This window comes from Ptychodera flava, chromosome 14 (assembly GCF_041260155.1).
Source record: "Ptychodera flava strain L36383 chromosome 14, AS_Pfla_20210202, whole genome shotgun sequence".
Classification (NCBI taxonomy): Eukaryota; Metazoa; Hemichordata; class Enteropneusta; family Ptychoderidae; genus Ptychodera; species Ptychodera flava.
Genome location: NC_091941.1, coordinates 4,411,002 through 4,425,481, shown reverse-complemented (window position 1 = coordinate 4,425,481; position 14,480 = coordinate 4,411,002). Strand labels below are relative to the sequence as shown.

The 14,480-nt window shown below is 38.3% G+C and overlaps 1 protein-coding gene across 1 annotated transcript in view; it reads left to right on the top strand.

Annotated features, from left to right (window-relative positions):
• LOC139149026 (5'-3' exoribonuclease 2-like) overlaps positions 1–13,953 on the top strand; it is a 140,793-nt gene extending 126,840 nt beyond the window's left edge. Inside the window, exons 32-33 of the mRNA XM_070720521.1 lie at positions 5,532–5,742; positions 11,494–13,953. Coding sequence (XP_070576622.1) covers positions 5,532–5,742; positions 11,494–11,556 — 274 coding nt within the window. The 3' untranslated portion in view covers positions 11,557–13,953. The remainder of the gene's footprint in view (positions 1–5,531; positions 5,743–11,493) is intronic.
• The last annotated feature ends 527 nt before the right edge of the window (positions 13,954–14,480 follow it).

Genomic DNA, 14,480 nt, shown 5'->3' with positions numbered 1-14,480 from the left:
GTTTAAGCCTGTTTCAATGTACATCAGTGCAATTCTACCCTAAGAAATCGTGATTTTACCAAAGTGTATGACTCTGAAAACCAGTTCGGACACAGAATACTCTTCACCATCGTATCATAAAATTTGGTCGATACAGTCCTTGGCCATCTTAGATGTATTAATCACTTCATATCTCAAGATGAATACTCACAATTTGTATCATATCATATGTCATAATTTCTGAGAGCATTTCTGATATTGATGAAGCATATCAGAATAACACTGTACCTAGACAAGTCATGTTGTCCAGGAGATCAAATCTGAAAATGTTTCCCCATTGTCTGTCTTTGATCAGTGTATTGCCAACAGCCATCGCCAGCACTTGTGTCAAATTGATTTCACCAGATATGGGAGCAAGGCGAAATATTATATTCATGAACAGCTCTTTCATAAGCAGTGTGATTTCTTTTGTGTAGTGCCCCTATCATGTATGCAGGGATTTTTTTCACCCGATTCAAATAACTTATGACATTTGTATCCCTCAGTGTGAAATCGCAGAATTAGAGCTATTGATATAACTGATTGCTTTGAACTTCACCTTGTACCTGTGTTGATTGGTTTCTAAAAAATTTATCAAGTTCTTGTTGATATCAACAAAGTAACACAGTTCATGTGATCAGCATGTTGCCCTGCAGTACAGCACGTAAACTCCCCTGATGGGTCAATTTATCATCGGATGGAGAATTACCCAACTCGTAATTACATGCATTTCCAAATACACATTGCAGCTTCATCTGACAAAACACTAATGCCTTCAACACCTGCTGAAATTATAGCAATATTTGACAGGGCAAACTGCCCTAAAAAGATGAATTTTTTACACTTTCTTGTTCTGAACTGTCTGGCGTACACTGTGTTAGATGTCTTGCCTAAGCAGAGATGGAATACCATCCTGTTGAACATTTTTTATGCACCATGCAGGAATCGGTCTGTGGAAGGAGAAAACCGGTGTATTTGTTTGCTGGGTCATATTAGGTCTGTGAACCCTGATGTCAAGTCATATCAAACTCTTGAAGCTGTAGACTTCAAGTTATATCTCTCACTGAGCCCTAATGTGCACTCCACAAGTACCGGGGACAAACATTTAGAATGGTTCTTCTAAATGCCACTTTCTGACATAATAGTTTTAAAATGTGTTCGGCATTTGTGTTAGTATGAGTTGAAACGTTTCACAGGTAAAAATTCCTGAGTGCATCGATTGAGCAGGAAGTTTAGGTGTTGGAAGAAAAATGCACGTTATGTCTTAGTCAAACTGAAATATTTGTCACCCGAGTTGACATCAGGGAAGGTCGCTTATTTTGTGCTATTCGGCTCCATTGTGTGTCCCTACACTGGGAAACCACATGCTCGCTGTGGTGTCCACTTCATGTGACCAGTCAATACACACTTCAGTGCAACCTGGAGGGCTGTTTTCAATGACCGGCCAAACATGGCCAGCTTCCTGCGGAGTGCGTGCTCCGTCCTAATTATACACACGCAGGCAGAAGGGTCTTATCAAAATACCATCCATAACCTCTACCACATTAGAGGTGGGGCTGGCCAGTGCCCATAAGTAGATCTCCTCCCAGGCAACCAGACCAGACCAACGAAATGCATCACCAGGCATTCTTTGCAGTTCAGCACTGAGTTTCCAGCTTGTAGACAAGACCTGCTACCTCTGGAGTCTTTGGCAAACTTGTGTATGTGGCTGGTAAATAAAAACACATTTCATGTGATTCATTTTGATGATAAAGTTGTCGGCTTTTGAACTCTTTCCTGGGTCTTTTCACATTGCTATATAATTGCCAGTCTTCAGAAAAGTTCTGTCAACTCAAAAGTGTAAAGTGGAGTTTTTTTGTTTGTTTTTGACAACATTTTGAGCTTTCTAAGGAGAAAGAAATCATACAACGTGAAGAATGAAAACCCTAGGCATCGGTATAACCAGATATGTCATCTTTTTAGAGTGTCAAGTGACATTGTAAGGTCCACAAGTGATGGTATCAGACCCTCCAAAGACTGCACAGGCCGTCAGATCATAGGCTCTCCAGTGATGTGTCAGACCCTACGGTGACAGTCTAAGGCCCTCCAGTGGTGCACTATAGTATTATCAGCATCCTGGTGCATCTTCTGGAGCTATTTTCTCAGCTGATAAATTCGTATTTGTACATGAACATCAAAGTAGGATTGGTGCGCTACTGTTCCAACACACCACCATTGTCCCGGCAGCTGTGAAGAGCCCTACAGGAGACTACGTAAGATAACTCAGGGTAAGGGAAAAATGGTTTCTTTTTCAGTCAAGGAACTTTTCCCTGTCAATATATGGTCTCTGAGGGCTTTCAAATGTATCAATGTTTGTAGATGGGATTTCCTATCTTGCTTGTACTTGTTTTTATTTGCTTAGTTGAGTGTTTTCTTTCTTCAAAGTGAAAGACTCATTCAAGGTTTGGGTCTTCACCTGCCAAGACACTGACAAAAATTATTTACCAAAGGCAACTAACAGGAGAAAACTTGGGCCTCTAACCTGGACACGTATACACATTTTTTCAAATGAAAACATACACTTGTCAACAGGTAAAGATATGTTCCTGTGAAAAACTGCTGTCAAGGTTCCCATTTTATTAGTATGCAAGCTTTTAATATTGAGCCTTGAAAATTCCCACTTGAATGTAAAGGTATCGCTTTCCCAACCATTTTGGAAAAAAGTTCACTGGAAAAAATGGAGAGGAGAGAAAAACATAGCCTTCAGTGGAGTTTATTTATTAATAGTATTAATTACTGTAATGGTATTTGATGGATGTATGAAAGCCATTAAAAGAATTGTATGGTGTAAAACCCATCAATGATTTCTTGCAAGTCATCTTATACCAATCTCTAACACTAAAATTTCATGTCTTGCTCCAGGTTTAATTTTGATATGAAAATGAAATCTCGGCGCAATTTTCTCAGATTTTTCTTTTTCTTATCTCTGATTGTGAAGACGATGTCAATAACATGTTCTGGAAGATAAAATGTGATGCCTCCATTCATTTCAGAAATGTTTGGCAGAAATTATGTAATATTCATCAGGGCATATGCAGGAGATGTCTGCGCAGGCATATTCAGCGTGATTGGGTTTTCCTGTAGGGATGCCCCACCCTGATAAACACCATGTACCAGCATCCAGATAGCAATGATTTTAGGTTTATCTCCCTGTCGGGTGTACTTCCAACGGCAATTCAGTCTGACAAACTCACACGCAAAACAAAACAAAAACATTTTAGAATGGCAAATATGTACCCACTGGTATTGATCACTTGTAAACTAGTTGACAGATCATAGGTCACACTGTCAGAAGAAACATAAATCTCCAGCATATCAAAGAAGTTTCAGATCTTGAGATAAGGCATTATCAGGTTTTCAGTGTATAGTGGATTGGACAACATAGAACATTGGCATTATCGGTGTCTGGTCTGATGCATAGTTAATTCAAATGGCTTTAAATTGTTTGGTTTTTGTAAGCATTTCTAATTCTATCCATTCCTAAGTCTCTTTTATACTTTTTTCTCTATAGATTTATTTTATGTGAACTTGGCAATAATTGGGACAGTATTTGACTTTTATTGTTTATTTTGTGTTCAGATTGTTTGAGTTGATCCGTGGTTTCGCTTCCCATGTTGATCAGTTCTCTCTCGAAAACAGAATCAGAATCGTGTTTTTTTGTACCATAGTTTCACAACATCAATGGTGATTTTGAGGTGTCCAGCTTGTCAAACCGAAGACTGAAACAAGAGCAGATTCACTGCTCTCTCCATTGCTCCAATATTGAGGATAATTTACCTACTGTTAATTTTTAGCTGATAGCATATAATTGGGGATAGATTACCATTGTCTTTCTTAATAAATAATGGAATTAGGGGAGAATGAGACCTAAGTCACAAATATGCCATAGGTAGATCAACCGCTTTGTTGAATCAACAGTAGTACACCTATCAAAATCTACTCGCTACTTATTGTTATTCAAAATTCAAATTTTTCATCAATTTCTTTAAATACGTGGGATTTATTACTTTTGAATTTTATCAATTTTTTTAAATAATTGTCCATTTCATGCAGTATTTCCAGTCAGCGACATGAACACAAAATGTGCAATGCTAATACAGGTAATAAGATTTGTGTTGGGCACAGCACACCCGACTTCTTCCAAAATTACAGTCTTTGTGAAAACCAGATACAGTGACTTTTCATGCTTTAAATTAGTTTGACTTCCCTGTTTAGAATTAATTTGTGTGAAAAAAAGAGTCTGAGATGTACCAAATTACCATGTAACAGATCAATGAATGAGTTTGTCCGTCTCATCAAGCATCCACCTTGAACAGTGTCTGCATACGGATGTCTGAGATACAGCCTGTGAAATTCATTGCATTGAAATTCTTTAACGTACTCCTGATCAGACTGTTTGCTTACAGTTTACAAATCTGTTCATCAAGACGTTTTTGTGTTGTCGCTAGGGGTACTTTTGTCACATTGAAACCATTCTGTGATCGATTTGATCCACTGCATATTTCTTGAAGTCTTTATGACCTTCAGATCGATACAATTATCATAAGATATTAAACATAGTATGGTTACTGAATTAAGTGCCATGCACATCAAAATATGTTTTAAAAACTCTACTTCACTCAGGAAACCCATGGTTTTCCCAAAAAACCTAACAACAAACATAAACAGCATTGAATATTCTCACAGACTGATATATTCACTGTAACGTTACCAATGTATAAATTTATTAATGGTTATCAGAGGGAGCATCTGTTTCTCTGATAACAAGATAGATAGCATACATGTCATTTCAAGTTTTACAAACAATTTCTATTTGATGCTTAGGCTCCGTACAGAGTTTTGAATTCACATTTGACTTCATATAAGACTAAGTAGAGCTGACTTTCACAAAGTCTCAGCAGTGTTATTTTGAGTGACTATAAGCTCTGCATTGGTCAAGAGACAACTCAGTGACACCTTTCAGTCTGTATGTGTCATCAACTGTTGTCTCAGACTTAAACAGTCAGAAATACCAAAAATAAATTGCAATAAAGACATAAAAGTCACCATTTTTTCCTTGTAAGTTGTTTCATACTCCAAATGAAAGGTGAGGAGTAGATGTTGTGTTCTCTGCAAACAGAGTCATTCATCAGATGTCACAGCCACTGCTTGCATGTTTCTTTCAAGCACAAGGTGATGATAAATTGATGAAACAGGTTAGAGTTCCGCAATCTTGACCAGATAGTGAACAAATTTATACAGCATGAAATAAATAGTGTTTTTATGAAATTTAGTCATAAACAAATGACAAAACAACACAGTGACCTGACCTTGGCAGTTACAGTATATATGAAAATGCAGCTGTAGTAGATTGAAAAAATTGGAGCAAGTGATTATCACAGACTTTAGCCGAAGTGCTGTCATTACTATTACAGCCAGTTTAGACTGCTTTCTTACTCAGACCATCACCCTGTGTAACTTTTACTTGCTTTCAGAGGTGGTTACAATAGTGGTAACAACACGCCCAATGTTGGATGGTCACGCAACTGGCAATCCCAGGGTTCGGCCTATCAGCAAAACCAACAACGATACCAGCAGCAACAGCGTCAGTCGTACTCCCAGCGACAGGGAGGATATCGACAACAGAGCCCTCAAGGATACAGGAATACGCCGCCGGATGACAGACAATTTGCAAACAGACAGCTGGTAAGAAACTTATTTTCTCGATTTTTAAGTGTGTACAGATCACTTGATGTGACACGCTATCTGTCTTCATTATTCATCTTGTGTTGGAGCTTCATTAGAGTTCGTTTTTCTGATTTTTAACACTGGCAGATGGTAGCCTCTTGAAAGTTCCTTTCACAGAGCCAACCCACTGCAAAATAAGGCAATTGACATTGCTTCCAAGAATCACATTTTAAATTCATTAAAATAAGAGTGTTGGGAGGGGGGAAATACTGGCTATCACACTTAATGACCATGTGTCGCTGATGAAAACTTTGCAGAGATCACCAGACACTGGCAGTACCTTGGAAACAATGCTGCAATCAGTAAATAAATGTAGACAATAATACTTATGTCAACTTTTTTTTGCTTTTTGTAGAAGTATTGATCTACCATAGGATTTAGTTTTTAACAAAATTTAGTGTTAACAAAATATTTCTGTCACGGTTTCTGATGCCGATAGATGCAATGTCAGCAGTGTCACATTATAGAAACAATATAACATCATTATGAACCGTTCAAGGCTTGAAGCAGAAGTGATAACCAATGAGATTTGATAAGATTTATCCAGGCCAGAGTCAATGTCTTTTGTGAAAAACAAACATGCATTTAGCAGTCAATAGAATACTATGATGACATTGATTGCAGGTAAACTAGCTGCTGAAGATATCTTTACATTCCCATCCTCCTCATCTTCCAGTATGCCACATCAACAACATAGTGTGATATGAAAAAAGTATGCATTAAGAAAAATTTATTTGATGGGAGAGACAGTTATGCTGGTGTATACCCAATGAAATGAAAAGATAATGAAAGACTGACCTTCACTTGGAGATGAAAAACAAGAGAGAAATAAATTTATCAATAGTCTTCCTTAGGTAGATACTTTCTTGTATTGCTAATGTGATACAAATATTGATTTCTTTCCCTCCACAATGTTATCAAGTTTTGATCAGGAATTGCTGAATCATTGGATGTTGGAACATATTTTCCTGTGCAAAGCTATGATTTTCTACAAGGTCCAAACCGGAGATGTTTAATGTCTATCTTATATTGATATTTATAGAGTAGTGTTTTTCAGTCATAGCCACATGAAACATTGAAGTTCAAACATTTTGAGAAATCTTGCAGATTCATAAGCGATTGCTTTCATTGAAATCATAAAATAATGGAATAGAAAAGCTAGTTTTTCACTGCCCACCAGCTGTCTCCCATATTCTCGCCTAGAAAGGCATAGAATTCATATCTCTGGTTTTGTTTCATAAAAAATAATCATTTATGGGCACTCAAGATATTGCCGTCAGTATAAAATGGAAAATGTGTTCTTTTGACAAGAAAATTCTAGATTTATTCAGTTTCTGAAAAAAACTGACCATTAGAAACACTCTCGGTGAAAGCATCAACTGAGAAGATTGATCTCGGATTTTGCATTCAAAGAAGATTTAGTCTCAGAAAAAGCAAACAAAACATGAATCAATCAATAATATGGGATGTTTTACCCAAGATGCAATCCTTTTAGCTGTTATATTAATTGTACATCATGATGAAAAAGCACTTGGAATGAAACAAACACTAACATTGGACTGGCATAGTTTCAGCTTAGCTAGGTGTGTGGATGTAGACACTAATTAAGTGGATTAAGTCTGTATACATTGAATAAATCATAATTCAGATTTTTTTATTTGGATATATTTCACATCATGATGTTTTATCAAGAATCTTCAACCTTGAGACTGGTGGCCATGCATCTTCATTTTACATGAATACCCATTAAAAAAATTGAATCAACAAAAGTATTTATGGCAACGTGTTTGAATCGGTTCATTCTTTTCAAATTTTCAACTAGCTAGCACTCGGTGTGAAATGCAAGGAAAATGGAATCATAAGGACAATTTTTTTTTACTTTGAGATTTTAAAAGTCTGAATAGTGGTGCAAGTCTGACACAAAATAAAACAGGCATCTGAATATAACAATAGCTGGAGATTTGCAAATTTTTCATTCATTGAAAAACTACAGATTATTGCCGTCTACAGTTTTTTTGTAATCTGCATATTATCTGTATAGTTAGCTGCTGGGTTTTGTTAAGAGGCAAATGATATTCAAAGTAATCTGTGTAAGACATATGTAGAGACAGTACAGTTTCAAGGTTTGGTACGGAGATAATATCTAGCTACATCAGAGTATCAAGTGTGCAGGTATTAGCCTCAGGCCATCTTCCTCTTCATTCACTCAGGCATTTCATTTCAGGGCAAATAAAATTTTTGACAAGGCAGTGTGATATGTTTAGTAAACAAGGGGATGGTAAAAAGCAGACTAGATAGGAAGTGAAGGCAGTAGTTATGGAGGCACACTAGATTCATCCATGGGTAGTTATTGAATCACTGTATAATCAGTGTATAATATTTGAAGGAGATAAAGTCAGCTGTCTCTGTAAATTGATCATTGATTATCAGACAGAGGTATTCAACGAGAATATATCGCCGGTTACAACAATAGTGCCATCTCCACTGCTAGTTTTTGTGAAGTTTAAACCAAATTGATTTTGCCGTCCCAATTTCATGAAGTCTAATTGTTATCCATTAAAGCCTATTTCAAAGTTTGGACACAGCTATGAAAAATTGATGAGTCTTTGTAATATTGTTCCTTTTTGGTGGATCCAAGCAATTATTGCTACCTTTCTGTCTGCCCGGCTGCCATCAAATTAGATTTCCTCAATTTACTTCCATAATTTCTTGTTGTCTCCATCGCTACTTAGGCACAGGGCTTCATATAGTAGACTCAGACCCTGGCCTCTGCACAGTCCCAGATCTGACTGAACACACACACACACACACACACACACACACACACACAAAGACTGAATTATGTCCTTCATCAAAGTGCTATTTTCATTCTCAGCTCTTGATAATTCCTAAGTCAATATGTAATATTTCACGGGACAAAAGCCCTCATCTTGACATCTCTCCTCAGCCTAGTAGGAAATAAATGAATAATTCCCAGCCGGTTGTAGACAGTTTAGCTATTGAATCAGAGTCGTAAGAAAGAGGGAGAGAAAAAAAAACAGACAAACTGCCATCGTTGCAATAAGCAGTACTTGACCATTGTGAGTGAGGCAAGGATCCATTAATGAAATTTAAAGTTAATATGTATACTTGATTGTGCATTGCAACTGCAAGTGGGGAATCATCTTACAACATGAGGACTTCCTCCAAACTAATCCTCTCTACATCATTCTTATCAGGGAAGAAGCCTTCTTGAATCAACGACAACAATGCAGACCTCATCTCTTCATTCTATTACCCCATTCACTACTTTTCCATAAGTTTCACATGCCTCTTTTATGCCGGCCCTGCTTCCTGTAATTCCTGCATAGCCCATCGCTGCATGGCCGACGACAAAAGCTCGTCTCCCAGTTGTAATTAGAGTCTCCCTAAAAAAACGAAAAAAAAAAATATGTGTATAATTCATGGGCTTTTGAAAGGCTGCCTGACAATCCAGCCACCTGCATAGATTGAATTATTCATTCTGAAGAAATTATCACTGCATTCTCTGTGATTTTCTCCGTGTCCTTCTTGTTCTGGGCTGTTGCTGATCGCCCCAAACACCCTTCTTTTCACAAGAGTCTTGCCTGGGTTTTCTGCCTTGCCAATCACTGCGAGGAGCTGTTCAAATTTCCTGTCTCCGCATTCCACCTGGCAGAGTTCGTGCAACTTTACTTTTCTTGCCCTACACAACTTCCTGATCTTGTTCATAGTCTGCTAGAGTTCATACATTCTGAGACCATTCAGTGTGGATAATACCCCTTGCCAGTGATTTCCTTTCTCTTTCACTGCCCGTCATTATCTATTTATGCCCGTGCTCTTTTATTCATGAAACATGTTCCAGATAAACTGTTCTATCATTAATATATTTTACCAAGTAAAACTTGTCCTTTGTTCAAAGTCCTATTCACTTTCAATGGTGACAAAAACATTTCTGCCTCCAGTTCACCTTGTTAATTGATTGAATATTCTGAATGTGGCATCTCTCACTTTCCTTCCTCATAGCTTAATTTTTTTTCCCAGTAATTGTGTCCTTACAACTTACAAATTGTAGGTTCCTTAATTTTTCCAACCCCTATCCCCTTATCTGTCCTCTTCCTGTCTTCAAGTTTAAACCCGTCTGTATCTCATCTCTTTCACAACCTACCAAATGCCTTGTCCAGTCCAGCCTACTCGATCAGCTAACATCCTCCTCCCCCACCCCCCCAAAAAAGGTGCTTGAACTTTGTCTTCAGTGGTGGACATTAACCTTGACCTCACACATGACCTCTTGGTTTTAATACATTTTTATAGGTCACCTGGCTTATACCTGGAGCCCATATTTTTTCCGGATTTGTCATCTTTTATTTGGAAGGGCCTTTGTTAACTTTGACTACCCACCTACTTTCATTTATTACTTGTTGGTTTTTCATAGTGTTTGTTTGCTCAGCCTAGCCACCGTGACGTGACTTCTGTGCCGCAGCAAAGAAAAAATTTATCTCGCTGTGTGTTTTACTTTCCAAGCCTGTTTGCTCTGCCTTGAAATATTGCATGAAGCAATCACAGGGCCGGGAATTCGTAGCCGTCATAAATACCGATCAACTGAAATAAAAGTTGTGGGTCTGACCTTCTACAAACAGGTGGGGTCCACAGGATACAGCCAGCATATATTAGTCAATTTGGCACTGTTTTATGTTTATGGCCTTGCTTTTGCTATTAATCAGCTACAGTATGTGCAACACTGCTTCTCTTTTTTTTTTTTCATCCTCTGTTGTCTGGCAAGTCTTTGCCCCCTTTCAACATTTCATTCTTAATTGGCCAGTGACACCTCTCCAGTTAGACAAATGGATTTTACATGTAAGAGGCTGGAAGTCTAGGTTGTGACCCATCTGCTTAGTAGCTTGCCGTCATCAGAGTGTGAGAACTCTCCTCTCATTAAATTGTATTAAACCCTCTATAACTTTCATAAATTAATGAATGAATTGGCCGGGATTATGAGTCAATTGGCTATAGCCAACACGGCCAGACTTTTTTTTTACACTCTGATCACAGCAGTGGATGCTCTATGAGACTGTGTCTAGGCGTTCCTGAGAGAGCCGGCTGAGATTAGCTGCCTTGTACATTGAAAGTGCTAGACTTTAATGTACACAGAATTAACTTGGAAGCTTCCATTGATTTTTTACTTAGAGCCAATTTTCTGTTCCTAAATGTCATTATGTTAATGTATGCTGGCAAAACCACAAGAGCGGAACTGCAGGCTGCGTGCTCACATGCATGTACGGTACTAAAGTACATGGTTGGAAATTCTCCTGCCCGCTTCACTGTAATAAATGTTTATATTCTAATAGGTTGTAGACATGCATTGAAGCCAGTAACATGTACTGTTGAGTGAGACCGATGTTTTCTTTCCATTGTAGAAACCATTTAATGTCGGCCCTGTGCAAAGTAACAAAAATTATTGATGTGCACTGAATAGGATATATGCATGTACTCCCGGCTGTTAGTGTGTAGTTGGTGAGGGTTTATGTCTTCTGTGTCGCATTTGATTTTCTAATTGATTTGGTTGTTTTGAAATTATGGTGCACATAACTAGAAGCCTACAAAGTGCCAGTCAATTATTTTGATTGTCATTTAGCTGGCTGCTTTTATCTCTTTTGTTTGACCTTTTTTAACGTGTCCTCCTTTTTTTTTACGTTTTTTTTTCTATCATAGAATCATAGCACACCTGGACAGAGGTACCCTGCACCACCGAGGCATGCACAACGCCGTTACTGAGTGTCCGGCCAAGTGCCCCCTCCATGACGTATTATGTCTCACCTGTTGCTACCCACACACATCAAGATAAAAACAAAAATTGTTTAAGTTGTACCAACATCCAAACATCCACTGGAGTCGGCAAAATGGTTGAACTGGGCTGCTCAACTAGACACCACAGCTGAGCCACACTGCATGACTGGGACATCCCTGCAACCTCCGACCTTTGAGAGACCATGAAGAGGCGAAAAATCTCAATCGTCGTTTAGTAGCACTTCAGCCAACATTTCTGAAAATCATAGAAACAGGGGTAATAGCAAGATAAATGATGTAGGGACTGAATGCTATGACAGATAACCCTGTCAGATAAAATATCACAATGGCGTACTTAGGGGTTAACATTATGACTACTTAGACCAAGCTGCCTGACAGTTTGGTCGTCTGTACTGAGTGACTCTACACAGTACACTCAGGCTAGGCACACCATTAAAACCTACCTTATCTGCACCAGAGAACCCTTCAACATCTCAGAGTGAGAGATCAGAAAAAAAAATTGTTATGAGAAGTACCTCTTTCCTCACAGCCGACCCCTGATGAAAAACCCTTCAATATCGTGTACTAAAATACTTGAAATCCATTTTGTAAACTTTTTCGGGTGGGTTGCTAATGAGCTTGCTATGAAGTCTAGGAGAGTTTTTCAGAGAACTCCATGATCCATTTATCACCCTTCATGTCATATTTTTATAACAAACATATTGGCTATCAAGCAAGCAAGTGGCTAGCTAATTGAGATGGGGATATTGAGCTGTCGTCATCGTCTAGTGTTGACTCTCAAACTACTGCCTCGGCCCATTGCTGATATCAGTAATTGCTTAAAATGTTCTTGTTAAAGAATCATTTTTTTTTTCCTGTATAGTTCCAAGATTTTGTGATTTTCGTGTAGGTGTGTGTATATGCGTATGGAGTTCCTTTGTGCTACTCCTGAGCAGTTTCCAAATGGTGTGTCAAATATTAAATGGTTGGGGCTTTGAGCTGCACAGATTACATGAAGGCCTTTCAATATTTTATCAGTATGACTGTATACTGCGTGTCTGCCAGCAGAAAAGAGTCGCATGCATGCGTGGCGCATCCTCCAATCGTTATCTCTTAAATCTAAATTAACATACTTTTTACCCTAATCACTGTAATCAAATGTTCTTCGGAGCGTGTAAATACAAAATAGAATCAAATCTCCAAATTGCCATGAACTGTTGTTGTAAAAGATTGTATACAGGTTTTCTATCATTTTATTAATATCCAAAATATGTTTCCCTTTTAGCATGACCAGGTCATTTGCTTATATTACCAATACAAATAGTGGGGTTTTCAATTTTTATGATTGAATTTCAGGCTAGGAAGACAAGCAAATGCTGCCTACACTAAATGAACTGGGGCTATTAGGTGTCTATTGTTACCATTCTACACGTCACACCTGAATGCTAGCCATGTCAAAGACCCCATACAAATTGCCTGTGATTTAGAGCTCATTTCAACATCTTTTTTTTTCTCTCGTTTTTTTTGTTGGATGTGCTCGCAGCCATTGCCAAACTTTCAGGCCTCTTTCTAGGAATTTTTGCAATGGATATACTCTCTGTGTCTGACACACACAGCAGAGATTTGATGAGAGGTTGGGTGTTACAACGTGGATACTTGTTGATAATAGGTGCGTGTTTCTCGCTCACAGCGTAGATAGGTATCAGAGCTGTCTTACTTGTGTGTTGTATCTTTGTACCATAAGGGCAGGCGATTTTTTTTTCACGACAAAATAACAGAAAAAAAATGAATATTTCATTTTTGCGAGTGTGCGTAGATGTGTATAGAACAGAAGATGCTCTTTGTGACTCCTGCTATAATAACACTTAACTTTCAAAATGCGTTGTGTGTGAAGACCATATGGTGAGTGTATGTGGTGTTAGTTTATGTCAGTGAGTTTTTTTCAGAGAGCTTTCATGGAATGTGGTTATGCTGTAACTATTTTATTGATGATTGCCTTGCATTTTTTAGACACCAAGTTGTCCAGAATTTATTGAAATTTGAAATTTTTCTCCACAGGGATACAATGGGCAAGAATCAATTTGTGGAAATGCTATTTCGGGAAAGAATTGGGTATTTTGTTGTCTAGTTTTTCTCATCTGTGAAATAATTTCCGAGATTTTATACGTTTTAAAAAGAGTGTCCTTGGAATAGACACAAGTCCTGGAACAGTTGAATGCTCTCTTGACAATGAAAAGGCAACAATTGTAAACGCGTTCTGAAGTTCAAAAGTGCCGTTTCACTACAACACTCTAATGTAATGATTTTCCAGTGTAATTGACAATATTTTCACAGTGTATACTGAATCTGATTATTAAAGGCTGTCCAAGCACTTGATATCTCGTACTTTTGTTCTTCCATGGTGTGGGTTCTTTGACACGGCCATCAGTCCCCCTGAATAGGATTGTACCATCCGTCACTCGCCATCAATGGATAACTACAGTAGTAAGGCCTGATGCACGCTTCCTCCCATTTTGCCGCTAAAAACTGCCGGAGTCTTAAATGTGTACAGCATTATGGTGTCAAGCAATTTCCCCCGGCTTCTTTTTTCCATTGGCAACGCTAGGGTAATTTGGAGCTGTCAAACAGACGGTTGGACACCCATCGCCAGGTCCTGTCAGCCCATTTGACTTCATAATCTGCACGTCAACAGATAAAACGCGTTTGTAGCTACCGATGCTTTGAACTCTGAGCAATCGAAAAGTTTGACCGCGAATTGAACGTGCCTTCGAGACATCGTCGGTTTGGCATTTTGAATCTGTTTGTAGGTATACAGGTGTAATTCTAACAGGTATAACACCACTGCCAGGCTAGATTTGTCAATGCGATTCTTGACTGACGCCCATGCCGACCATACACAGGCAATCCCGTGT